At 44.7% G+C, this 27,632-nt stretch overlaps 1 protein-coding gene across 4 annotated transcripts in view; it reads right to left on the bottom strand.

Moving 5' to 3' along the window:
- LOC135515992 (dedicator of cytokinesis protein 4-like) overlaps positions 1-27,632 on the bottom strand; it is a 137,720-nt gene that overhangs the window by 26,022 nt on the left and 84,066 nt on the right. For 2 of the 4 annotated variants that reach the window (XM_064939909.1, XM_064939913.1), the window contains exons 17-40: positions 21,246-21,399; positions 19,399-19,496; positions 19,113-19,196; positions 18,195-18,295; positions 15,801-15,882; positions 15,282-15,452; positions 11,890-12,082; positions 11,356-11,492; positions 8,682-8,816; positions 8,048-8,146; positions 7,582-7,676; positions 7,385-7,460; positions 7,168-7,268; positions 7,003-7,061; positions 6,735-6,883; positions 6,457-6,542; positions 5,479-5,505; positions 5,125-5,281; positions 4,431-4,524; positions 4,137-4,285; positions 3,413-3,499; positions 3,203-3,307; positions 2,681-2,822; positions 201-367 (exon numbers count right to left, since the gene is read on the bottom strand). In XM_064939909.1, coding sequence (XP_064795981.1) covers positions 201-367; positions 2,681-2,822; positions 3,203-3,307; positions 3,413-3,499; positions 4,137-4,285; positions 4,431-4,524; positions 5,125-5,281; positions 5,479-5,505; positions 6,457-6,542; positions 6,735-6,883; positions 7,003-7,061; positions 7,168-7,268; positions 7,385-7,460; positions 7,582-7,676; positions 8,048-8,146; positions 8,682-8,816; positions 11,356-11,492; positions 11,890-12,082; positions 15,282-15,452; positions 15,801-15,882; positions 18,195-18,295; positions 19,113-19,196; positions 19,399-19,496; positions 21,246-21,399 — 2,748 coding nt within the window. The remainder of the gene's footprint in view (positions 1-200; positions 368-2,680; positions 2,823-3,202; positions 3,308-3,412; positions 3,500-4,136; positions 4,286-4,430; positions 4,525-5,124; positions 5,282-5,478; positions 5,506-6,456; positions 6,543-6,734; positions 6,884-7,002; positions 7,062-7,167; positions 7,269-7,384; positions 7,461-7,581; positions 7,677-8,047; positions 8,147-8,681; positions 8,817-11,355; positions 11,493-11,889; positions 12,083-15,281; positions 15,453-15,800; positions 15,883-18,194; positions 18,296-19,112; positions 19,197-19,398; positions 19,497-21,245; positions 21,400-27,632) is intronic. The other 2 variants (XM_064939911.1, XM_064939912.1) reach the window with 2 other exon arrangements.

Below are 27,632 nucleotides of genomic sequence, written 5' to 3'. Positions count from 1 at the left end.
AGATTGGGAGAGAGGAAGGGAAAGTGAGTCAGGAGAGGGATGTGGCGTAAACATCAAAGGAGAACACTAACAAGTCCAGAAAGGAGAGATAAGATGGCGAGACGAGCGAGACAGAAAGGCAAGAGAGAGCGAGAGAGAAACAGAAAGGCACAGAGGAGAGTTTTTTTTTCTTGCGTGCACATCCACTGCGTGTCTCCCACCTTGAACTCGTTCTCTTTGTCCTTGGTGCCCTTGTGAAACGGCCTGTCGTATCTGAACCTCCAGATGTGGTTGACCTTATAGAAACTCTTGATGTTGTCAGGCACACCGTCTCTCTGCAGCACGTCCTGGCTCTCTGGGATGGGGCTCACCGCGTAGATCTGGAGGTCTAGGCCGGCACGTCAAGGATATGACTGATCCACAAAGATGCATACAATAGGTCGGGCAAACACACATACACACATGGACGCAAGCACATGCACACACACTTTCCTCACCTCCCTCTTTCCTTGGTTCCACAGGTCTATCCATCCAATTCCTGTGTTAATACATCCTTTCCGCTAATCACATCCTGTAGCCATATATCTGAATGTCCACCCCACACTATATCACAACACATACCCATTGGCAGCAGGACTGGCCTGTATCAGCGTAGTGGAGGGAGAGCTCATCAGCCCATGGATATGAATAGGGACGGGCATGGGTCCAGGGAGCCTCAATGATTAACGACACATGAGGATAACAAAGCTGTATGCTAATGCTGTTTGAGGGGCCTTGTCTGCTCTAATTGCACTCGGAGAAAAGTCAAACACAGAATAGACGACACACTCACACCCGCACACACATATAGAGGGAGTGCATGTATACACATCCACACACACACACTCAGAGAGAGAGAGAGAGCGGGAGCAGCTCCTTCCAAACAGCTGTCCCATCAATCACGTGTGGAAAAGGAGGGGGAGGATCATTAAGATGGCTGCCGCATCCTACAGACACCTTGTGCATTTTTATCAAGGGATCGATCCCGATCCGCACTAAGTCCTCACGTGTGTGTTTACAGCATGGCTGGAGATCTGGCTCAGGACCAAGATGGAAGGAGTCATATCTTTGACTTACTCCTCTATAAATCAACATGCTGTAATGCGGTAGAAACCTGTGTGCGGTGTAAGAGAACCAGGGTCCTAAGAGTTTCCTGGTTAGGTTAGGAAACACTCCTAATATGACTCCTATTGATATCCTTATTCATAAGGAATAATCAGTCCGGTATAATATGCCATTTATATTACTTAGGCTTACTAGACATGTGGGATGCAGCGTACCACTGTGTGTGTGTGTGTGTGTGTGTATTTTTGGTTTTACTGTCCTTGCGGGGACCAGAAGTCCTCACGAGGATAGTAAAACAAGGAACATTTTAACAAGTGGGGGACATTTTGCCAGTCCCCACAAGGAAAAAGGCTATTTTAGGCAAGGGGTTAAGTTTAGTCGTTAAGGTTATGGTTCAGGTCAGGTTAACCCATTAGCCTCGTACCCGTATTCGGGTTGAAAATGGCAGATTTGGTCAGGTGCCTAAATTGAAACACAGTGGCTGTACAGTAATATGCTCTACATGACGAGACGAGCAACTTGACAGACGTTCTGAACATGAGCGCCACGGGCGGCAAGACGTTGTCCCCATCCCTCCTGCTAATTGGGACACTTATGCAAATGTTTTGGTTGTCCGAGTGAGAGAAATGCTGTAAATTAAGAGGACGTTGAGGATTATAATAAATACAGCTTTAAATGTCATACAAGCCAAAACACCATAGTCCATATCATAAAACTCATTAAATATACAGTGTCAACGTTTATGATTACTATGTTTGATGTACAGTTACAAGATGACATGGCGTTATACACTGGGTTGTCCTGAGGAAATCTGCTGCGGACTTTGCATCTGAATGCACTCATGAGTACGTTCTATACGCACCGAAATGGCTATCTGCTTCTCTGAATTGCCTTGTAAAAGCTAATCATGTTGGCAATAGAACAAGCTTTCAAATGATGCCCGGAGATAGATGGCGGGGATGCGGGGCTGTGTTCCAATCAAAACAACGACAAGCGGGCTTGTTCTGGTTCGTCGACGGCACAGCGAGGAGAGCTGTGGTTGAAGACTCTTCTTTGAGTCATAAATGAGCATGGAAATGACTTAGGAACTGTGCACACTGGAGAGGTGCGTGTGATCACTTGGAGACAACTAGTTTGATCTCTCACTCAAAACGTTGTAATTGTTTTGTCTTATGTTGCACCTACCCCACGTTTTCCAAGAATATTCTTATCATGTTACTGAATGTATCCAGAGTGTTTTCAGACTTTGTAACAAATGACAAAGGAAAGTACAGTAAATGTCAAATGCAGGTGAACTGTTGTGTCCTCACCTTTAGTCTAATAATTTTTCCCTAATCTCCAAACAGTTCCTGTTTTTTTTACCATGGTTATTCGTTATATGTATTCCATATATCTTCTGTAAGAAACACACTTCAATATAGCCCTATCCACCATATAGGCCAATTCCCACGAATGTAAAGGGTTAGGTTTAAGGTTAGGGAAAATAGGATTTTGAATGGAAATCAATTGTTTGGTCCCCACAAGGATAGTAAAACAAACTAGTGTGTGTGTGTGTGTGTGGTGTATAGTGTATGTTGTCTAGGTCAATAAAGGATACACTGAGCCTCGGCCTGGTAGATGGTCTGGTCAGGCTGGTTGACGTGCTGCATGGCGATGGCGTGGGGGAACTCATTCAGCATGCGCTGCTGGAAGGCCTCCAGCCTCTCGTAGTCATGGCCACGGCACACAAACTCCTTATTCTGCAGACGAGGCAGAGAGCATCAGAGGCAGAACAGAGACAGCACAGGGGTTAACATGACATCTAGTGGACAGCTACAGCATCTGCAACAGCTACAAGTGTCTAGAGGTCAAATCTTCTAATGATGTAACTTCAAAATAGGATTTATTTGTAAATCTAATGAACACACACTAACAATTCCTATGAGGTTGCTTTTGTGTTACGTTGGTTATGAATGCATAGTTACGAGTCCTTTTGAGGAAACTAAGAGGCAATATACTTCATTAGCAACTTGCTTAGAAGTGCAGATGGAAATTGGGAGAGCAAACGCCTTCAAGAGCAGTTCTATGGCCTCTAAAAGGTCCTTTCATTAACAAAACCAGTGGTAAAACAGAGCGGTACCCGTAGGAAGAAGGGGAACTTCTTGCCATAGAAGCCGACCCTGAAGAACTCTGGCTCCAGTCTCTGCTGGTCCATGATCTTATCATACAGCGATGCCTCCATCATCTGTCAACAGGAAATGTCAGGTTACAAAACACTATTAGGTTATGTCATAACTGGTCAGGGATCAGTCAGCGTGGAGATATACCGAGAAGATATAAAGTAACACACCCTCATCTTGCTGAGGTTCCTGTAGTCGTAGTACGATTCGTACTGGTCCGCCAGCTCTCTGCACAGAATGATCCCGTTCTCCCAACACTGAAGAAACAAAACACATTATCACATTAACAATGGTCACATCTCAATAGGAACGTGTTTTCGCCTTTTCATTTCTTTCACATTAGCAGGATAAGGATTCAAGGCGAAGGAAACCTCTTTAGAATATTGAGATGCTGACAAAACATGTCAAATGGCCTGCAGAGGACACTGGCTGCAGTATGAGTGTTGACCACTGGGTGGCGGTAGTGTACTAACAATAACCGTGCCAACTGCCAAGGCAGACCTGCAGTCACCATGCAGGTGCAACACCCAGCCACCGTGCTAATGAAATGAAAGCTTTCCTTTCCTGCTGTGTTTTAATCCCAAGGCAGCGGCAGCTAGCAGATGGCTTTGGTTGTGAATTCACAGGGAAATTGGGCAAATAATAACGGGTGGAGGACATTTTGAATGATTCAGCAGAGAAATAAAGTAATGGGAGTTGCTGAGCAGAGCATTCAAGTAAGACTGCCCTTTAAATTACGACACTGTTCCAGGGTATTTGTGAATGGAGAGTGTGGGGAAGGGTGAACGAGAGAGAGAGAACGAGAGACAGAAACAATGAACAAGAGATAAAAGAGTGAAAGACTGAGACGGAGACAAAGGGAGTGAAAGAAAGGGCGAGAGAGAGAGATCCCACCTTCCCCCTGTCAAAGTTCTGTACAATGGTAAGATGGAGGTACTCCTTCCTCTGCCACTCGCTCTGCATGGGGTAGTTGAGGAATTCTCTGAGGGGCCTATCGGACCACTCCAACAGCTCGTCATACAACAGAAGCGTGTAGGAGGCCTCTGTACAACACACAACAACACCACATAGTCATGGTTATGCCAAACCCTTGAGCCCACGAACATACACACTCACAGCCCAAACATAGCATTCACACACACACACGTCATACATGGCCTACTTTACAGGCCATGTTTTACAGTGTACCTGTGTAATTCTGTGCTTTCAGGTGCAGTTCGTACAGCTTGTGTATGTAGCGGATGTACATCTCCTCCTTGTTCAACTCAGTTTTGTAGAAATTCTAGAGACAGGCAATGGGGGGGGGGGAGAGAGAGAGACATGCCACGGGGGGGGGAGAGAGAGAGAGAGAGAGAGAGAGACAGGCAACGGGGTGGGGGAAGAGAGAGAGAGAGAGAGAGAGAGAAGAGAGAGAGAGACAGGCAACGGGGGGGGGAGAGACAGGCAACGGGGGGGGAGAGAAGTGCACAATCGTTTATCAGCCACTGAATAGTAATGAACTCTGTGCTATCGGTCCACATGAACAGGTGCTTCCAGGCTCTAGTGCTTCGGTCCGTTATGTAAGATAAACCTGCTGGACTGAAAGACACCACGCACAAAATAATTCTCCCAGGTTGGCATGGCAACAAAGACAACCCAGAACATTGTGTATTGTATGAGGGGGCTGTGAACTATTTGAGCCCTGGTCTAAAAAGCACGATCATCATAGCAACTTTATCATCACTGGGAATGGAACAGAAACACAGCTTTGGTCCTGCTCTCTTAACACAATAGTTCAAAGGGACAAAAGGCTAGCAACAAATAAATGGGGTTTCTATGGTGAGAGGAGAGCAGTGATTGAATCTCTTCAAGGGCCACAGGGCAGAGAGAAACTGTAACTGACCAGCAGACTGACGGTGCAGCCAATCTTCTTCCCATCCACCTCCCCCAGCTTCATGCAGTCCCTGTAGTCCAGCAGCCTCTCCATCAGACGCGTGACGGTGGCGATGAGAGAGATGCCACTCTCCCTCCACGTCTCCCTCTCAATCTTCTTCAACAGACTGGAATAGCGAGAGAGAGAGAGAGAGCGAGAAAGAGCGAGAGAGAGCGAGAGCGAGAAAAGTCAGAGAAAAATACAGAAAAAGAGAGCAATAAACTCTTCAACCTGCTGTCAATCATGCGGTCCTGTATCCCAGCAGTAAAGGAATTCCCTAACAGAAGGACAACACACTGTGTGTAGAGTATTGGAGTGTCTTACCTAGGGTACGGACCAAACAGAGGGATTCTACTCCGGGAACGCAATGGCAAAACAAATGAATATTAATAGATTAATAATATCCGCACACACTCACACACAAGTTAGTTCAGGGTTAGTGATGTCAGTCAGGGAGATGGGGAAACGGAATGAAACAAAAATACTTGTGTACAGCTATGAAGGCTCAAGAGTGTCTGCACCCCATGTTATGAAAAATTTGACCGATATACTGAAATAAGCTGTATCCAGACCGCACATGTAAAAGACTGTGGTGGTGGAGGGAGAGCAATGTGGCGGCACGAAGCTGTGCAGTGTTCGGCACGTGCACTGATGGTGGACAAGGCAGTGACGCATCATATGGACGCTGGACTGTAGGTCCTGTAAATGAATGTCGCCTTATGCTGAGCTCTAACCTAACGTTGAAACTTGTTTACAAGCTAGTTACAGAGCTCATAAAGTAGTTATAACGCTCATATAATAGCTCATAAAGCGTATACATCTCAAAGCTGGTGAAACATTCATAAATGGCCCAATTGATGATTGACAAAAAGTGGGACTATGATGTATGGGCTTGCAGTGAGATAGGGAGAGAATTGCACGAACACTGCACAGGCCAACAACAATAAAACACTCTCTCTCACACACACACACACACACACACACACACACACACACACACACACACACACACACACACACACACACACACACACACACAACAGCACCGAAGCATGCAAGGTGAAGGGACCAACCTGAGTACACAGACTCGGAGACCTCAGAGAGGAGGCGTGAATGAGTATGGATATGAGGGGAAGTGCTTGTCTGGAGTACTCAAAACACTTCCCTTTTCCCACCCTTCCCTCCCAACATACATCCCTCCACGAGTCCTCCTCCCTTACTCAATACAACACACAGACAAACTGATTCTGGTAAGGACGTTTACAGTACGGCGTGACTGTATGCGTGTTCCCCCCGACTCACATGCTGTTGAAGAGCTCTCTGTACGTCTCGTCTCCTTTGCCTTCTGACATCAGACTGTCCAGTTTGTCGATCAGCTTGGCCTCCACCTGACGTGACAACAGATTGTTTACGTAATCAATCTATATCAACACACAGATGCCACCATTGGGCACAGTCGGTCTGGTCTTGGTGGAACTGCAATATCTGTAAAGTGCCACCAGGGGGTGCTAGTGCTGGTCCCAGCCAGTCCAGTACCAGAGCTATATGACCTGCAAAATACGGACGGCTCTGGCCATTACCTGTTTGAAGTTTCCGCTCCTCCTCTGCTCCCAGTCCATCATGTCATGGAAGATAGGGATCATGACGTTCCTCAGGTCAGGCTGGGGAACCAGGGTCACCTCCAGGAACGGACCTATCATCGCCGGGATGAAGTTCAACTTGTGCTCACCTGGAGAGAGATGGAGGGAGCAGGAGAAAAAGAGAGAGATCAACTACGTTCCTCGGAGAGGCGAGCAAGAATCCAACGACGTGACACAGGAAGAGAACGAGAATGTGACTGTGTCGTACCCAAGTTCTGCCACATGCTGAAGATCTCACAACCCATCATCACCCTCATGTCCCCATACCTGTACAACGAGATAACACCAGAGAGCGCCAGGTCAGAACAGGGCCAAACCCAGGATGTGAAAAGTGAAGGAAGTTAGCGAGTGTGCATGTAGAGACAAGACTTACTTCTCCAGTACCCTCTTCCTCTTGGATGGAGAGAAGGACTCCAGTTGAAGACAGGGCTGGTTGATGAAGATGACGGACAGATAGAAGTACGAGTCCCACACCTAGGGAAGACGCATTAAACCACATTATAGCAAGTCAATGACAGGTCACTACATGCTTTTTCAAGTTGTTGTTTTTTTAACAAAGAAAGACAAACGCGGATGTTAGCAGCTCTTACCTTGTAGTCAAACTTCTCATTGAGGAAGTTCTTCCTCAGAGCATCGGAGAGGTACAGGACTGTTGTTATGATGACACTGAGAAAGAAAGAGAGAGTGCATAATGAGATTATATGTTGATAAACCAATGATGAGTAATGGAGGCACACCATTTTGAATCAAATAGGTTAGCTACTGCAAGGGGGAAAAGGGGTCTCACTTGTTGGTGACCAACCGCATGACAGTCCAATCTTTCGGGAACATCTCTGGCCGAATCAGAATGCGGAACACGGTGAAGATCTGCAAGAGAAAGTCCTGAAACACAGAAGAAAAGAGCACAATACATTTACTTTGTTTAACAGCAATTGCCATTCAGCACATCACCAAACTGTGAATCTAAAGTCATGTATTCAGAGTGGGAGCGCATTCATGATATCCATAGTGTGCATTTATGGTATTCCTTCCTATTACTGTGAACTTAGTGACCCCATTTCAACATTGCTATCTCTCCATCCCACCTCTTCCTCAACCCCTGGCATGACCATTCCACATTCCACACACACGCACGCACCTACGCACACACACACACACACACACACTCCTGCTACTGACTATGACACATAAGCTGAGTCATCAGTCAGATTCTGCTGAGTGGTGTGTGTGTGTGTGTCTGTGTGTAGCCTTACCCTCAGGTCATCCTTGCTGGTGAAGGTCTGCAGGAGCTGCTGGTAATGTTTATCACTCATCTGTCTGAGGAGAGCCAGCAGGCATGCCACAAACTCCCCCTGTAGAGAGAGAGAGAGAGAGAGAGAGAGAGAGAGAGAGAGAGAGAGAGAGAGAGAGAAAGGGAGACATAGAGAGTAAAAGAGAGAGACAGAGAGAGAGCGACAGAGAGAGAGAGAGAGAGAACGAGAGAGAGACACACAGAGAAGAGAGAGAGAGAAAGACAGATAGAGAGAAAGAAGAGCAAAAGCTTTTAAAATCTGAGACATTGGCTACATATTCTAGATCTAACAGTGAGAGAGATGGAAGACCATGTATCTCCATGGAAGACCTGTAAATACTACAGTCTGAACAAGCTGGGAGAGAAATTAAGTGGTTATTTTCTACTTGTTTAGGTGGTTTGACATTTGGCAAAATGTCAAATGGAAATGTAAGAGAATGGTTTTCTCTAAACTCGGCTGTGGTTAAGAGCAGGACAGAAGCACGTCTCTTTTTGACCACAAATGCAGTTTCAATCATTGACCTTAAAACCTCATGCTATATTTAGAATGACTAGCAGTTAGATACACACACATGCACCCACACACACACACTAACCGTGATGTCCTGGAACTGCAGTCTCATATTGGTCCCGGCTGGTTGTGGCCTGTTAGTGATCTCAAGGATAGTCCTCATCAGGACAACCAGCAGACTGTCCACTATCAGATCCACCTCCTCAGAAACCACCGGCTCCTCGGGACACACACACAAGTGCACATTAAGTTTCACACAGGTACATAATCATGCTTGAAGTTTGTACACACATATTACCCATACAGACAGTATGCAAACACAGGTGAGACAAAAAGATAGACCACTAGCCCATACTAGCCAAACCAGTCTTAGACAAATTGGACACACAATAGAGAGATAAAATGTGTGTGTGTGTGTGTGTGTGTGTGTGTGTGTGTGTGTGATCCACATTGCCAGCCTGCTCGTTGAGCCACAGCAACAGAGCAACAGCAGAGGGAAACTAAGGCCAAGGCAGAGAGAGTCCATTTCCCCACTCCATTCCCCCTCTCATCCTGACAGGCGAAGGGAGCCCCATGTTGGACAGACAAAGTGATAATGAGAGAGAGTGTCAGGCTGGCACACTGGCTGCTCCTGCTGTCACTTCATCTTAGCCATGTTCACATCCCTGTCTGTCAGTGTTGTGTGTGTGTGTGTGTGTGTGTGTGTGTGTGTGTGTGTGTGTGTGTGTGTGTGTGTGTGTGTGTGTGTGTGTGTGTGTGTGTGTGTGTGTGTGTGTGTGTGTGTGTGTGTGTGTGTGTGTGTCTGTCAGAGTTGTGTGTGTGTGTCAGAGTTGTGTGTGTGTGTGTGTCTGTCAGAGTTGTGTGTGTGTGCGATTAGTTGCTTCTCAGCCAAACAGGCCAGCACTGTGTCAAGGTCACGATGAGACTAACACGCTCACAAACTGCCACATCCACACTGTTTCATTGATGGATTCCAATTGGATTGTTTACTTGTTCTTGCACCTATCGGTTTACTTCATTACTTGTTCAATAAACCAGATTTATTGGTGTCTATTGTCAGTCTGGCAGGTTTTACTAGTTTATTTTATCACGCCACGCAAACAAACAAAGCTTTATTGAGATCACAATACACATTGTTGTTATCAAATAAGGGAACAATAACATTTTTGAGCAATGCCTACAGGGCCTTGCAAATGTTTTCATCCCCCTTGGCCTTTTTCCTACTTTGTTGCATTACAACCTGTCATTTAAATGGATTTTTATTTGGATTTCATGTAATGGACATACACAAAATAGTCCAAATTGGTGAAGTGAAATGAAAAAAACTTGATTAATTAAAAAATATATAATTATTAAACGGAAAAGTGGTGCGTGCATATGTATTCACCCCCTTTGCTATGAAGCCCCTAAATAAGACCTGTTGCAACCAATTACCTTCATAAGTCACATAATTAGTCAAATAAAGTCCACCTGTGTGCAATCTAAGTGTCACATGATCTGTCACATGATCTCAGTATGTAGACATCTGTTCTGAAAGGCCCCAGAGTCTGCAACACCACTAAGCAAGCGGCACCATGAAGACAGGTCAGGCACAAAGTTGTGGAGAAGTACTGATCAGGATTATTGGATTATTAAAAAATATCAGAAACTTTGAACATCCCATGGAGCACCATTAAATCCATTATTTAAAAAATGAAAGAATATGGCACCACAACAAACCTGCCAAGAGAGGGCCGCCCACCAAAACTCACAAACCAGGCAAGGAGAGCATTAATCAGAAAGGCAACAAAGAGACCAAAGATAACCCTGAAGGAGCTGCAAAGCTCCACAGCGGAGATTGGAGTATCTGTCCATAGGACCATTTTAAGCTGTACACTCCACAGAGCTGGGCTTTACGGATGAGTGGCCAGAAAAAAAGCCATTGCTTAAAGAAAAGAATAAGCAAACACGTTTGGTGTTTGCCAAAAGGCATGTGGGAGACTCCCAAAACACATGGAAGAAGGTACTCTGGTCAGATGAGACTAAAATGTAGCTTTTTAGCCATCAAGGAAACCGTTATGTCTGGTGCAAACCCAACATCTCTCATCACCCCGAGACTACCATCCCCACAGTGAAGCATGGTGGTGGCAGCATCATGCTGTGGGGATGTCTTTCATTGGCAGGGACTGGGAAACTGGTCAGAATTAAAGGAACGATGGATGTCGCTAAATACAGGGAAATTCTTGAGGGGAAACCTGTTTCAGTCTTCCAGAGATTTGAGACTGGGACAGAGGTTCACCTTCCAGCAGAACAATGGCCCTAAGGGTACTTCTAAAGCAACAGTTGAGTGATTTAAGGGGAAATATTTCAATGTCTTGGAATGGCCTAGTCAAAGCCCAGACCTCAATCCAATTGTGAATCTTTGGTATAACTTAAAGACTGCCCCAAGAGACTTGCAGCTGTAATTGCTGTAAAAGGTGGCTCTACAAAGTATTGACTTTGGGGGGGGCATCTTCAAAGTGGAAGGCATGTTGTGGAAATCAAATGATACAAACCCCCCCCAAAAAAATATATTTTAATTCCAGATTGTAAGGCAACTAAATAGAAAAAATGCCAGGGGGGGGTGAATACTTTCGCAAGCCACTGTATTTACTGTGAGGTAATCTCGATTAACCCAGAACTTCAAATCTTGCACAATTTGTAGTCTGTCCATGATTAACTGTGAGGTGGCAGCCCAAAAGTCTACACCACCCATGGTGCTCTGCTATAACTGTACTCACGGTGGTGACAGAGTCATCCTTCCTGATGAGAGAGAGCATGCTGGTGAGGATACGGGCACACATCACCAGGTCTCTCTGCTCCTGCATGTGGGCCTGCAACAGACGCAACACCACCGGGAGCAGGATACACCTCGACTCTGTAATACACACAAGTACACACACTTGAACATGAAACTACACACACACACACTCACACACACACACAGACACAAAATTACTAGAAAGCATGACCTGCTCAAACACCTGTTTTTCTATTTTTCTCCCTCTCTTGGGTGTGATTTTAACCCCCAGCCCGCCCACTGAGCAAGCAGCTAATAAAATGTTACCACAGCTATTTGTGTGAGTATATAATTACCATTAACTACAATTAACTGGCAAGTGTGCCTGTGTAGGTATGTAATTACTAGTAAATGTGTATAATCATGTGTGTGCGATATGTGTGTTTGTGTGTGTGTCTCCACAACCCCCAAATGTTTGCTTGTGAGTGTTGCGTAAGTTATTCAATATTGTGTGTGTGCGGCCGTGCGTTCCTACCTGGGTTGGTGTACAGCTGGCTCTCCACGGTCTTGGCGATACAATGCAGCTTGACGGCTTCCAGAGGGCACTCAGCGTGAGCGGTGGCGGGCAGGCTGCCCAGCGTCTCCCTGACAAAGCCTGCCACCTCCCTCACCGTGAAGATCTTCAGCAGCTCCCCGTACACCGCAGGGAACGTCCGCAGGAACACGGCCTGGGAACACACAGACATAAACAGACACGGAATAAATATAGATATCTAGCAGTAGTACAGTAGTACAGGCTTCTACTTAAAGTGGCTTACAGTTAACACATAAGCTACTGTGTACTGTACAGCAAGCGCCTTATGAGAAAATGTTACTCAAACTATATACAGTCTAGGTCTAGGACCCCAACACACTTATCTAGCAGAGGCTTTTACCAAAAGTGATCTACAGCTATAGTAACAAATAGGCTACTGTATATTCAGTAAATGTGGCTCATGAGAAATCAAACCAATTATAACCACAGAAACAGGCCGGGTCCTAGACAGTCTAGGCCTGTACAGAAATACAATTCCACTTCAGTATAATAAAAGTTACATCTTGATATCCCTTATATCTAACCTACGGTGCCTTCAGAAATTATTCATACCCCTTGACTTAATCCACATTGTGTTGTTTTATAGCCTCCCAGATAGCATATGAACATGTCATAAGTAATGTCAAAATGTGTAACATTTCAGGAAATTAGCTTTAACGGTCGACGTTGAGCTAGAAAAACATTCCAAATTCTCTTTCTCAATTTTCAAACATAAATAGGATGTGCCTTTGTGGTTCATCGATGTGTTATTCTGGTCATGAGCGCTGCAACCGACAGAGCTAGTTTGTTAGCTAAACTAGACACTGTAGCTAGCCAGTAACTCCTCCAGTATGTGCTGACGTCATTTCACAGGTTTTGTTTTTGGAACAGAAGCTGTAGAGATTGATAAGAAATCTTACTTCTCTAGCCAAATATCTTATTCATAATTCGTTTTTAAGAATTAAAATGACCAGGTATGATGGTGCATTTATAGGTTATACAGTTTAAAACCGTTACTTTTGCATTTTTGTCCAAAGTCTACCTTTAAAAGTAACTGTCCAGTGTTTCCAGATTTCTATGAAACATGACCTACAATTAATTACAATATGAGTGAAATAGTTTTCCTTCCAGGAAAATGGTAGTTTAGTATGTTTAAAAAAAACGCTTTTGGAATGGTGTGGGGGTACCCCAACAACAGAATGATGTGGGCATATACCAGTCATTCAAAATATTCAAGCGAGTAGGCCACTGATTGGCCAGCTCATAAGGAAATAGCAAGCATTATTTAAATGGTCTGTTTGAGATGTGGGTTTTGAAGTGTTTGGCTACAAATACGAGTATATGATGAGTCAACAACAGTATTTAGATATAAGTTAACAGAATATGAACTTTTAAAAGTGAGATTTTCACTGGAAAATTACTTTAAAACTGCAACATTTTCTCTCAGCATCATAGCATGTGTAGAGTAGCATGAGATGAGCTTTAAAAATACATGTTTTTTCTCTCTGCCACATGGCAAATGTGTAGAATTGAAGATAATTATATGTAAAACTTCAAAATAAATATCATCCTCATGGTAAAATGTGATGAATAGCATGAGATGATCTACAAAATAGCAATTCTTTCTCTCTGCCCCATGCCAAAATGTGTATAATTGAAGGAAATTAGCTTTAAAACTGCAACATTACCTTCCACTTATCCTTCCACTCATACTGTGTTTTCAAAATACCCCTCATATACCCCTTAAGAGAGGCGTAACAAGTCATGTCAAATTGTGCATATATTGATTTTTATGTCACAAATATCCCCGTCTATCTACACCCCAATTTTCAACCTTGACACATAGAGAGCTGCTCACAAACTAATGTACTGGGCTGGAAATTAATGTATGTTCATCTCCAATCCCAATCCACTGGCCATCATGGAGAGTTTACCATGCGGGCACCATTCATTAAGGCCTCCAACACACCTAATCCAGGTGGTGCCGTCAACAGCAGCACAGTGCAATACACGATGGGGGGGGGGGGGGCAGATTAACATGGATTATGAGTGGCCTGACCTGCATTCTCCTATAGCCATTGTTCTGTTCTGTTGTAGATCAAGATGACAATAGATCAGCAATCAGCCATTTCTTTTACTGGATTGTGCCATTAGTGCATTCTGTTACTGTGCACTGTTGCTGTTCTGACAGAGAGCCTCTGTGCCTAGTTAAAATGATTTCCCAGCGGCACTGGGAGGGAGGAAAGGTGGAGCAGCGTGATGACACCAGGGTGAAATAACAACACACACGAGGTGAAAATAACAGCGCAGTGTGTGGTAAGGATCTCCAGCCGAGAGTGTGAGCCAGAGTGAACGGTCACTCACGCAACGGGGTGTACAGACAGACTTTACGGGCCAGGTCATTATCAGCTGGGTCCATTAGGGTGGGCTGCTGCGGGAGTTTACACAGCTAAGTGTGCAGAAAACACACACACACACACACAAACAGACAACACACACACGTACACATACAGCCCAGTGGTTTATATCCTAGTGTGCAGCCATGAATTAGACCCACACATTATCTGTGGAGGGTACAAGGGTAAGACAGGCTGGAGGCCAACAGAGAGCCACTGGGGAGAGATGATTATTAAAGAGAGCAGGGACACACACACACACACACATAAATAATGTATTACTGTAGATTAGGATCAAGATTATTTGGGGGAAGGAGGACAAAGGGGTCTCTGGGGTATAATAAGCACATCAGCAAACACACACACACACACACACACACACACACACGCGCGCGCGCGCACACACACACACTCATACTACTGTGTGTGTCTACAAACAAAGACATCAGCTGAAGACAGAGGCACGCAGACACGTGAAGACACACACACTACACTGTGTGTAATTCAGATTATTTGTGGGTGTGTTTAGCAGCTTTGTTTTAGTCTTCTTCTTTTAGGTTTCATGCTGTACAGCCCCCCCAAGACAAAGCATGAAATATGAATGACCAAGTATCTCCAGGGCTTTATATCAGCATGAAATTCCATTAAAAGCATTTTCTTACAAATCAAACTGAATTAAGTGGGATTGCTTGAAATATAAACGGACGCGGACACACGCACACACACTCACGCACACACACACACACCTGTTATTGCCTATGCCATATAAAGCAAGACAGACCAGGATGCAATGTTGATAACCTCAGTGCTCTCTATCAATCATATCAATGTCAATGTCATGTCAATGTCACGTGCACACACACACACACACACACACACACACACACACACACACACACACACACACACACACACACACACACACACACACACACACACACACACACACACACACACCTGTGTCTGGGTGACAGGGCTGGTGATCTTGTTCTCCTGGGACAGGAAGAAGCGGATAGACATGAAGAGCTCGTGGATGCAGCAGCGGAACTCCTCCTCGCTCTGACCCCCCGTGGCGAGAGCGAAGAGACGCCGGGACTGGATGATGTACTTAAAGATGTACTCCGTGGCCTGGGGGGGACGAGACGACATAAAGTGACACACAACAGTTACTCCCTGACAATATCACTCATCCACCATAACGCTAGACACCACTGGTATTAAAACATAATAGGGAAACATATTAGTGTCGTTGATGTGGGTCCCTGCAATTATGTGTGCTAGCTACTAGGCCATTAAAAGTAATGTGTTCTCGAAATGTTGAACACCCAAAGTGTAGTATTTCCACTTTTTGAAATTGCATGCAGCAACAATATGAGAGAGAGGGGTGAAAAAAGACTAATGAATGCTACTGAGAGATCCTCAACACACGCTGAAGAGGATGCGTGTGTGCGTGTGCGTTCAGGTACACACACTCACCTTGAGGACCTGCTGAATGTGATCTTGGTGCTCGGCATCTACGATGCGATCCACGTACCACTTCAGTACTTTGATCAGGTCCCTGTGAAAAGCACACATCTAGCATCAACTACTGAACTCGACCTTCCTCTGCGATCACAATGCATTTCCACCAACAATGGATGCTTAGGCATCCACCTACCTATTCCAGAGACACAACACACAAAGAATGCCTTGGTGTAGCGTGAGGTAACGCATGTCAAATCTTTGTGTTAAAAATGTATGGCGATGGTGTTCCTGATCAAACAATGTCTAGGGCTGAACAACCTTCTGCTGTGTTCTGTTGTACAGCAAAAGAAACAGAACACAAGGGTTGGTTTATAAAACGTCTGTGTGTGGCTGTGCAATGGTGTGACCACAACACTTCAGATTCACACTGTGTACTGTATTAACATTAATGGCCAGGTTTGAGAAAGCACACACTTACAGATAATTGAACAAAATCACAAGAGACATTATGAGTACAAGCAAAGGAAAAATGATGGAGAGAGCAAATGGTACAGTAATTTCCACAGATTGAGCATTTGTGTGGGAGATGTTTTTGCCAGATTTTCTGTGATTGGACTGTGATTGGTTTTCCCTTGGGTACATAGTGTACTGAAGAGACAGCCACCATTTTGTTGGAAATAATCAGCTAATAATGTGTACAATGTTATTTCTGGGACTGAATAGATACACAACATGAACAAAAGTATGTGGACATCTGCTCGGCGTACATCTCATTCCAAAATCATGGGCATTAATATGGAGATGGGGTCGCCCCTTTGATGCTATAACAGCCTTTCACTAGCTGTTAGAACACTGCTGCAGGGACTTGCTTCCATTCAGCCACAAGAGCATTAGTGAGGTTGGGCACTGATGTTGGACGATTAGGCCCGGCTCGCAGTCGCCGTTCCAATTCATCCCAAATGTGTTCGATGGGGTTGAGGTCAGGCCAGTCAAGTTCTTCTACACCGATCTCGACAAAACCATTTCTGTATGGACCTCGCTTTGTACACGGGGGCATTGTCATGCTGAAACAGGAAAGGGACTTCCCCAAACTGGTGCCACAAAGTTGGAAGCGCAGAATCGTCTAGAATGTCAGTGTATGTTGCAGAGCTAAGATTTCCCTTCACTGGAACTAAGGGGCCTAGCCCGAACCATGAAAAACAACCCCAGGCCATTATTCCCCCTCCACCAAACTTTACAGTTGGCACTATGCATTCGGGCAGGGAGCATTCTCCTGGCATCCACCAAACCCAGATTTGTCTGTCGGGCTGCGATATGGTGAAGCGTGATTCATCACTCCAGAGAACACGTTTCCACTGCTCCAGAATCCAATGGCGGTGAGCTTTACACCAGTCCAGCTGACGCTTGGCATTGTGCATGGTGATCTTAGGCTTGTGTGCGTGCGGCTGCTCATGGAAACCCATTTCATGAAGCTCCCGACGAACAGTTGCTTCCAGAGGCAGTTTGGAACTCGGTAGTGAGTGTTGCAACCGAGGACAGATGATTTTTATGCGCTACACGCTTCACCACTCCCGGGTCCCATTCTGTGATCTTCTGCTTGAGCTTCTGTGAGCTCCACTTTGCAGCTGAGCCATTGTTGCTCCTAGACGTTTCCACTTCACAATAACAGCACTTACAGTGGACCGGGGCAGCTCCAGCAGGGCAGAAATTTGACAAACTGGCTTGTTGGAAAGGTGGCATCCTATGACAGTGCCACATTGAAAGCCACTGAGCCATTCAGTAAGGCCATTCTGCTGCCAATGTCTGTTTATGGTGATTGCATGTCCGTGTGCTCGATTTTATACACCTGTCAGCAACAGGTGTGGCTGAAATAGTTGAATCCACTAATTTGAAGGGGTGTCCACATACTTTTCTATATATAATTTACATACAGTTTTATAATCTACTGAAAATCACTGAACTCAACTAAACCACCGTAGACTATGATTCCAGAGGCAGGCAACACTCTTTCTCTAAATGAGTTTATTGAGTTTATTTTAGGTAAGCGAGAGGTGAGAGCTTTAGCTGTGAGCCTGGCAGGAGAGGGGTGTTAGTGAGAAATGGGTAGTGTGAGAGCTTAGCAGGTAGTGAGGGCAGAACAGCATGAGCGTGTCACATTGTGAGTTTGAGGCGACAGCAGAGCGTACGAGGAACAGCGAATGGATTTGCAGGGCCAAATCAACGTGAGATATTGAGGGACACATGATCCTAATTTATAATTAGGAGGGCGCCACAGGTGACTCATCCACACCACTGAAGCACCTTTGCAGCCCACCAATATTACCAGGTAGTATACTGTAGGTATTACCATAGGACAACCATAAAACAACCACAATGCACCCTAGGAGGAGAAAGAGAGAAACACACCTGTAAGACAAGGCTCCAGCAAAATGACTCTCGATGTAGGTATCCATGACGGGCTTGAAATGCTGGAATTTGCTGTCCTGTAAAAGGTTAATGATGTGGACCTGAAAGAGTCAAGGAAATTACTCAGTCACACACTGTTTTATGCTTTCCACAAAATGCAACGCTCTTTACTTAGCCAACAGCAAACAACCTATTTATTCAACCTCGCCTCCTATGTGACACAAACTGGCCTAGTTTGTACAGATTCATCTCACATGATTGCCTCACATGATAAAGGAGAACAGAGCAGAGATGAGTCTATATGTGTGTGTGTGTGTGTGTGTGTGTGTGTGTGTGTGTGTGTGTGTGTGTGTGTGTGTGTGTGTGTGTGTGTGTGTGTGTGTGTGTGTGTGTGTGTGTGTGTGTGTGTGTGGTGCGCGTGTGTGTGTGTGTGTGTGTGTGTGTGTGTGTGTGTGTTTGTGTGTGTGTGTGTGTGTGTGTGGTGTGTGTGTGTGGTGCGCGTGCATGATTGATTGAACCGAGTCAACTGCAAGCAGATCAATCCCTCAGCTCTATATTCGAGCGATGCAGCATGACTGTCTGGGATTGATCAGCAAAGGCTGTGAAGAGTTACAGTATTAAGCACATCCATTGGCTCAAGCCTCCAGTGTGTGTTTGTCTGTGTCTACCATACATCATTGCACTTTTTCTCTCTGACCTCAGTTTCCCACTATTGGGCACAGGCCTTCTTTTCTAATGAGGCTTGGTCTACTTCCCGACACATGCGCACACACACACACACACAATTAGTTCTGCCGTCATGACACCCAAATCCTGGCTCCAACCAGCAGTGTTTAGAATCAACCAATGATTAGGTGTCAGGGAGGGAGAAAACAATATGCTAGGGAATAGAAGACCACAGAAGCAGTAGCCACTTACCAGGCAGTCAAACACCTTCAGCCCATACCTCTGGGAACTCTCGTCCAAGATCCCAAAGAGTGTATCAAGTGTGTCCTGTAAAAACTGGTGAGGGAGAGATAGTGATAGATATACAAAAGAGTGAATATCTACGAGATCATGTGGATGAAAAATCCTATGATACATCTATAAAAGACATCTAGGAGACTTTTTCAAGTCAAACACAAAAAAGGCCAATCTAAACAGGACAGTGACATGATCCTAAACCAATCCGGGTGAAAATAGAGGGCCCGGGGAGGGGCGGTACCTTGACTATCTCAGAGCCATCGATCTCTTTCAGCTTTGACAGGCTGTCATTGATCTTCTCTGGGTGGGCTCTCCACTTCAGCAGGTCCAACATGTCACCTATAGAGACACATGAAGAGAAACAACCACCGTTACATCATGGAAAACCTCAGTTAGCTCATAGACATGTAGTGAGAGACTGTCTACTCTTGGTTCCGAGACATAGACACACACACACACACACAGAGAGAGAAACATACAGATATAGGATCTTAATTTGAGCCAGTTTGCTGCAGCAGGAAAATAATCCTGCAGCAAAAATGTTTACACTCAAATACACTCCAGGTTTGAATTTCTTGCTTTGCAGAACAATTCTCAGCAAAAAAAGTGATCAAACTTTTTTTTGTAGTCAAACAGACTACATCTGCACAGTAGCCTGGGTTTCTGCATAATGGCAACTTGCCGTTGTCTTGTCAAACAATATCATGGCGAGGCAATGAAGACGCGTTATTGAACTTCCATCCCAATTTGGGAAATCCAGAACATTTCTGTCAAAGCAATATGACGGCGTATGGTTAAAGCTCTATAATTTAATTACTGAAGTTCCTTCTGGAAAAAACAATGTCATTCTATTCTATTTAAAGTATATAATAAGACAACACATTTACATTCAAACAATCCACGAATTCAAAATAATGATGACAGCTCATAACGTAGCGAGCTTCAAACACAAAGCAATTTTCCCAGTGTTAAATTCCCCAGAATGTATTAATAAAATAGGTTAAAGAATAAAGGACTCAGTCTGTCTTCAACTGCACTTCAGGAAATACCTGTATTTCTGGATGTGAGGAAGTACCTATATTTCTGGATGTGAGGAAGTACCTGTATTTCTGGATGTGAGGAAGTACCTGTATTTCTGGATGTGAGTAAGTACCTGTATTTCTGGATGTGAGGAAGTACCTGTATTTCTGGATGTGAGGAAGTACTTGTATTTCTGTATGTGAGGAAGTACCTGTATTTCTGGATGTGAGGAAGTACCTGTATTTCTGGATGTGAGTAAGTACCTGTATTTCTGTATGTGAGGAAGTACCTGTATTTCTGGATGTGAGGAAGTACCTGTATTTCTGGATGTGAGTAAGTACCTGTATTTCTGGATGTGAGGAAGTACCTGTATTTCTGGATGTGAGTAAGTACCTGTATTTCTGTATGTGAGGAAGTACCTGTATTTCTGTATGTGAGGAAGTACCTGTATTTCTGGATGTGAGGAAGTACCTGTATTTCTGTATGTGAGGAAGTACCTGTATTTCTGTATGTGAGGAAGTACCTGTATTTCTGGATGTGAGGAAGTATCTGTATTTCTGGATGTGAGGAAGTACCTGTATTTCTGGATGTGAGTAAGTACCTGTATTTCTGTATGTGAGGAAGTACCTGTATTTCTGTATGTGAGGAAGTACCTGTATTTCTGGATGTGAGTAAGTACCTGTATTTCTGGATGTGAGGAAGTACCTGTATTTCTGGATGTGAGGAAGTACCTGTATTTCCGCAGACAATAAACTAGATATATTCCTTGCACAATGCCTCAAATCACTTTGTGCAGCTTACGTTTCAGAATATTTGGTAAACTGTTTGAGAATTCAGCAATACTACAGTAATATTCAAGACAAGACTCCGGACGAGGCAGAATCAGAATCAGACCGATTATCCACTATCCAGACTGAAGTATACACTTTACACTAGTAAGTGATCTGCCGCTGGATAGTAGAAAGTTGGAGCAGGCCTACAGTGGTGCAGGAAAGGTGTCGGTCTACTGGTTCGGGTGTAGGTCTACCGTGCAGGTGCAAGCTCTAATACTTTGACTTCCACCCTTACCATTCTGTGTGAGTTTAGTGGAGCAGAGGAAGGAGGTGATCCAAAAGGATTCCTTGGTGCCTTTCACAGCCTGGTTGTTGCCGGGCAGATTGGCTTTGGAGAAGGGCAGCTTGAGGTAACGGCTAGAGTCCTGGAGGTTAGCATTTTCCTCACACTGAAAGGAGCAGAGATACAGTACTGGGTTAGTGCCACTACAGGAGACTGGAGAAAAAGGCTACAGTATTACGGTATTTGGTTCGTTACTTAACTGCATTCTCAAAGATTAAGGAGTTTGATACACTACAATATAATGCTTCCATACTGCTAGGAAAATGCAGGTGGGGAATTGAATGTGTTATTATCTTCATCATCATTCAAACTACAACAATATCTTTGTTTCAATGAAACATTACAAAGGGCTGGGGACCCTATAAAGTAAGGACTGTGCATTTTCCAATTTTTTAGCCATGCTTTCTAACATATCAGCACAGATTGAAAAGCATTTTGAAGCTAGTGTTTCAATATGCTCTGAACAACAGTTCAGGTAGGCTATTCCCACTCTGATGCTTACACGTGGTTAGTGCTGAATTCCTCTTCCCTATTTTGGAGATGAGGAACTAGGCCATGCCAATTTCATCCAGCTTTTGTCCTGACTTCTATCTGACAGTAAAGTGGATTTTTTTACACCAATGGAAAACAACACAAGAAGATTCTTAAGAGGCATCAAATGCAATTTCCTTAAAACCCTACAGAGAACCGGCTGTCTCAAAAGGGGAGACACACGGAAGCACTTCAAAGAGCAAGGCTACAAAAGCAGCTGTATTTATTGTGAATTATAGGACTTTTACACACATTTAAAGGCAGCTAAAACTGTGCAAAGAGGTCCATCTGTAGACTATCCCTTTCTGTTTGCAGACAGGTTAGACTAGAAACTGCATCTGAAGCCAGGCCAAGGTGTTTTTAATCTCTCTGTTTCTCCTGTGTGAGGGGAAATTACCTATTAGCAGTGGGAGCCTTCTTAATAAGGTGGTGAGCAGGACTAGAAAAGGGCAGCAGAGAGCCTAGAACCACAAGGTGGGAGAGGCTGCTTGATTGCATAATGGTTCTCCCACTGTCTTGACTCCTCTGTCTGTCTGTCTGTCTGTCTGTCTGTCTGTCTGTCTGTCTGTCTGTCTGTCTGTCTGTCTGTCTGTCTGTCTGCCTGTCTGTCTGTCGAACTAAGATGGGTCGAGACCAGCTATTCCCAAACTTGGGTATGCGCAATGCCATCAGGGGTACGCCAAATAAAAATGTGATTCAGTTTTTTTCACATTTTCAAATAGTCCATTTATATTTTCCAACGGGGCTATACATTTGGGTGAGGTTGTTTCTCGCCTGAGTAGCCTTGTTTCACTGCCAAAAATCGAATTAAACCATCTAGTGTTCAGCGAAATAACACAATGTCAAATAATTAACATCCAATCACATTAACTGTTACTCTCTCGCGGGAATTCCACTAACGGTCCTTATGTACCCAAACGTAGCTGCTGCTCATGTTGGTATCTGTACTGATGGCACAAAAGCCATGACAGGGAGACATAGTGGAGTGTGTTAACACGTGTGCAAGCAGGTGCTCCCGACGCCTCTTCGGTACACTGCAGCATCCACCGAGAGGCTCTTGCTGCCAAGGGAATAAAATGAAACCATCAGCTGTTCAGCTGTCTAATGATGTTCTGTATTATGTCATTCTGAAGTTTATGTTTCATGTTTTGTGTGGACCCCAGGAAGAGTAGCTGCTGCTTTTGCAACAGCTAATGGGGATCCTTATAAAATACCAAATTCCAAATTTAACCATGTAACGCTTTTACAACATACAGAAAGAAGTGCGTTGGTTATCAAGGGGAAATTGATATGTTTTTTTAACGTTTTCTTTACTGACCATAATTTTCACTTGTCTGACCGCTTGCATGATGATGAGTTTCTCACACGACTGGCCAATCTGGGTGATGTTTTTTCTCGCCTGAATGATCTGGATCTTTGTGTTTCTTTGTGTGCAAATGAATTCAAGCTTACGGACAATTATGCAGGTACTTTCCCGAAACGGATGACACAAACAACTGGATTCGTTATCCCTTTCATGCCCTTCCCCCAGTCCACTTACCGATATCTGAACAAGAGAGCCTTATCGAAATTACAACAAGCGGTTCTGTAAAAATGTAATTTAAATCAGAAGCCACTGCCAGATTTCTGGAATGGGATGCACTCAGAGTATCCTGCCTTGGCAAATCATGCTGTTAAGACACTGATGCCCTTTGCAACAACATACCTATGTACGTGGTTGCAAAGTTTGGCGTCGACAGTTTTGGAGGCCTCGCTTCGCGTTCTTAGGAAACTAAGCAGAATTTAGTTTTTTCACATATTACTTCTTACATTGTTACCCCAGGAAATGTTAAGTCTTCTTACATACAGCCGGGAGGAACTATTGGATATAAGAGCAACGTCAACTTACCAACATTACGACCAGGAATACGACTTTCCCGAATCGGATCCTCTGTTTGGACCACCACAAAGGACAATGGATCGGATCAAAGCAGGCGACCCAAAACAACGGCGCCGCAGAAGGGGCAGACGGATCAGTCTTCTGTTCAGGCTCTGTAGACGGGCACACCGCCCACCGCTTCTGAGTATACTACTCGCCAATGTCCAGTCTCTTGACAACAAGGTAGACAAAATTCGAGCAAGGGTTGCCTTCTAGAGAGACATCAGAGATTGTAATATTCTTTGTTTCACGGAAACACGGCTGACACGAGATACGTTATCAGACTCGGTACAGCCACCCGGTTTCTTCACGCATTGCGCCGACAGAAACAAACATCTCTCTGGTAAGAAGAAGGGCGGGGGTGTATGCCTTATGATTAACGAGTCGTGGTGTGATCATAACAACATACAGGACCCCAAGTCCTTTTGTACACCTGACCTAGCATTCCCTACGATCAAATGCCGACCGCATTATCTACCAAGACAATTCTCTTAGATTCTAATCACAGCCCCCCTCCAAGTAGACACCTCGACGGCCCTGAAAGAACTTAATTTGACTCTATGTAAACTGGAAACCACATATCCTGAGGCTGCATTTATTGTAGCTGAGGATTTTAACAAGGCTAATCTAAAAACAAGGCTCCCTAAATTGTATCAGCATATCGAATGCGCGACCCGGGCTGGCAACACTCTGGATCATTGCTACTCTAATTTCCGCGACGCATACAAAGCCCACCCTCGCCCTCCTTTTGGAAACTCTGACCACAACTCTATTTTGTTGCTCCCAGTCTATTGACAGAAACTAAAACAGGAAAGGCCCGTGCTCAGATCTGTTCAACGCTGGTCCGACCAATCTCCACGCTTCAAGATTGCTTCGATCAAGTGGACTGGGATATGTTCCGGATAGCATCGGACAATAACATTGATGTACACTCTGATTCGGTGAGCGAGTTTATTAGCTAGTGCATCGGTGATGTGGTACCCACGGTGACTATTAAATCCTTCCCCAACCAGAAACTGTAGATTGATGGCAGCATTCTTGCAAAACTGGGAACCACTGCTTTTCATCATGGCAAGGCGACCGGAAACATGACAGAATACAAACAGTGTAGCTATTCCCTCCGCAAGGCAATCAAGCAAGCTAAGCGTCAGTATAGAGACAAAGTAGAGTCGCAATTCAACGGCTCAGACAAGAGACGTATGTGGCAGGGTCTACAGTCAATCACGGACTACAAAAAGAAAACCAGCCCCATCGCGGACACCAATGTCTTGCTCCCAGACAAATTAAACAACTTCTTTGCTCGCTTTCAGGACAATACAGTGCCACTGACACGGCCCGCTACCAAAACCTGCAGGCTCTCCATCATCGCAGCCAACATGAGTAAAACATTTAAACGTGTTAACCCTCGCAAAGCTGCCCAGACCAGAAGTCCTCCCTAGCCACGTCCTCAGAGGATGTGTGGACCAGCTGGCTGGTGTGTTTACGGACATATTCAATCAATCATTATCCCAGTCTGCTGTTCCCACATGCTTCAAGAGGGCCACCATTGTTCCTGTTCCCAAGAAAGCTAAGGTAACTGAGCTGAATGACTATCGCCCCGTAGCACTCACTTCCGTCATCATGAAGTGCTTTGAGAGAATAGTCAAGGAGCATATCACCTCCACCCTACCTGACAACGTAGACCCACTCCAATTTGCTTACTGCCCCAATAGGTCCACAGAAGATGCAATCTCAACCACACTGCCCTAACCCATCTGGACAAGAGCAATACCTATGTAAGAATGCAGTTCATCGATTACAGCTCAGCATTTAACACCACAGTACTCTCCAAACTCATCATTAAGCTTGAGACCCTGGGTTTCGACCCCGCCTTGTGCAACTGGGTCCTGGACTTTCTGATGAGCCGCCCCCAGGTGGTGAGGGTAGGAAACAACATCTCCACCCCGTTGATCCTCAACACTGTGGCCCCACAAGGGTGTGTTCTCAGCCCTCTCCTGTACTCCCTGTTCACCCATGACTGCGTGGCCATGCACGCCTCCAACTCAATCATCAAGTTTGCAGGCGACACTACAGTGGTAAACTTGAATACCAACAACGACGAGACGGTCTACAAGGAGGAGGTCTACACCCTCGGAGTGTGGTGTAAGGAAAATAACCTCACACTCAACGTCGAAAAAACAAAGGAGATGATTGTGGACTTCAAGAAACAGAGAGGGAGCAGCCCCCTATCCACATCGATGGGACAGTAGTGGAGAAGGTGGAGAGTTTTAAGTTCCTCGGCGTACATATCACGGACAAACTGAAATGGTCCACCAACACAGACAACGTGGTGAAGAAGGTTACAGATGCACAATTGAGTCGGGCTGTATCACCGCCTGGTACAGCAACTCCACCCACAACCGTAAGGCTCTCCAGAGGGTAGTGAGGTCTGCACAACGCATCACCGGGGGCAAACTACCTGCCCTCCAAGACACCTACACCACCCGATGTCACAGGAAGGCCAAAAAGATCATCAAGGGCAACAAGCACCCACTGCCTGTTCACCCCGTTATCATCCAGAAGGCAAGGTCAGTACAGGTGCATCAAAGCTGGGACCGAGAGACTGGAAAACAGCTTCTATCTCAAGGCCATCAGACTGTTAAACAGCCATCACTAACATTGAGTGGCTTCTGCCAACATACTGACTCAATCTCTAGCATCTTTTATAATTAACATTTGGATTTAATAAATGTATTACTAGTCACTTAAACAATGCCACTTTATATAATGTTTACATACCCGACATTACTCATCTCATATGTATATACTGTACTCTATACCATCTACTGCATCTTGCCTATGCCGCACGACCATTGCTCATCCATATATTTATATGTACATATTCTTAATCATTCCTTTACACTTGTGTGTGTATAAGGTAGTTGTTGTGAAATTGTTAGATTACTTGTTAGATATTACTGCACGGTCGTAACTAGAAGCACAAGCATTTTGCTACACTCGCATTAACATCTGCTAACCATGTGTATGTGACCAATACAATTTGATTTGATTTGATTTGAGTGGATTCTCGGCCCTCACTAGCATGAAAATGAAATACAGGCACAAACTGTGTATTGAAAATTATTTAAGACTCTCCAATACAACCCAACATTGCAGAATTATGTGCATCCTTTCATGCACACCCTTCTCATTATTAACCTGTGGTGAGTTATTCACAAATGTCAATGAACAAATAAGGTTTTATATGTAAGATGGTTAAATAAAGAGCAAAATTATTGATTATTATATTATTATTATTTGTGCCCTGGTCCTATAAGAGCTCTTTGTCACTTCCCACGAGCCGGGTTGTGACAAAAACTCACACTCATTTTTATGTGTAATAAATGTATCGTATAGTGTGTGTGGCAGGCTTACAATGATGGAAAAAAACAACATTTGAGAGTGTGCTAACCCTGGTGCTAGAGGGGGTACGCAGCTGGAGGTTGAATAATTGAAGGGGTACGGGACTACAACAAGTTTGGGAACCACTGGTCTAGACAACCTACAACCTGTCTGTCACTCTGCAGTACCTTGGATTATATTGTCTCTCTTTCAGGCCAAAACCTCTTTACCCTTGCCTGTGTCTCATTCTCTGTCCCCAAAGAGTTCAGACTATCCACAACCTGTGCATGCTCTCTTACCATGCCTTTCTTTTTATAACACTAACAGACCACTTACAGTGCTCTGTACCCCTTCCTATCGCTCTCTTAACCCACAGCCTCAGTGCTAACTAGCCTCGCCCGTCTCGCAGAACAGCTCCTTGCTAGCCTGCAGATACCTATTGTGTGCTCTGTAATCTCTGCAGTTTATGTTCCCTAGCCCTGTCGATCTCAACCTACAATTACCCAGAG

This window comes from Oncorhynchus masou, chromosome 27, assembly GCF_036934945.1.
Source record: "Oncorhynchus masou masou isolate Uvic2021 chromosome 27, UVic_Omas_1.1, whole genome shotgun sequence".
Taxonomy (NCBI): domain Eukaryota; kingdom Metazoa; phylum Chordata; class Actinopteri; order Salmoniformes; family Salmonidae; genus Oncorhynchus; species Oncorhynchus masou.
The sequence above is the reverse complement of the archived record's forward strand: the minus strand, read 5'-3'. Positions and strand labels throughout refer to the sequence as shown.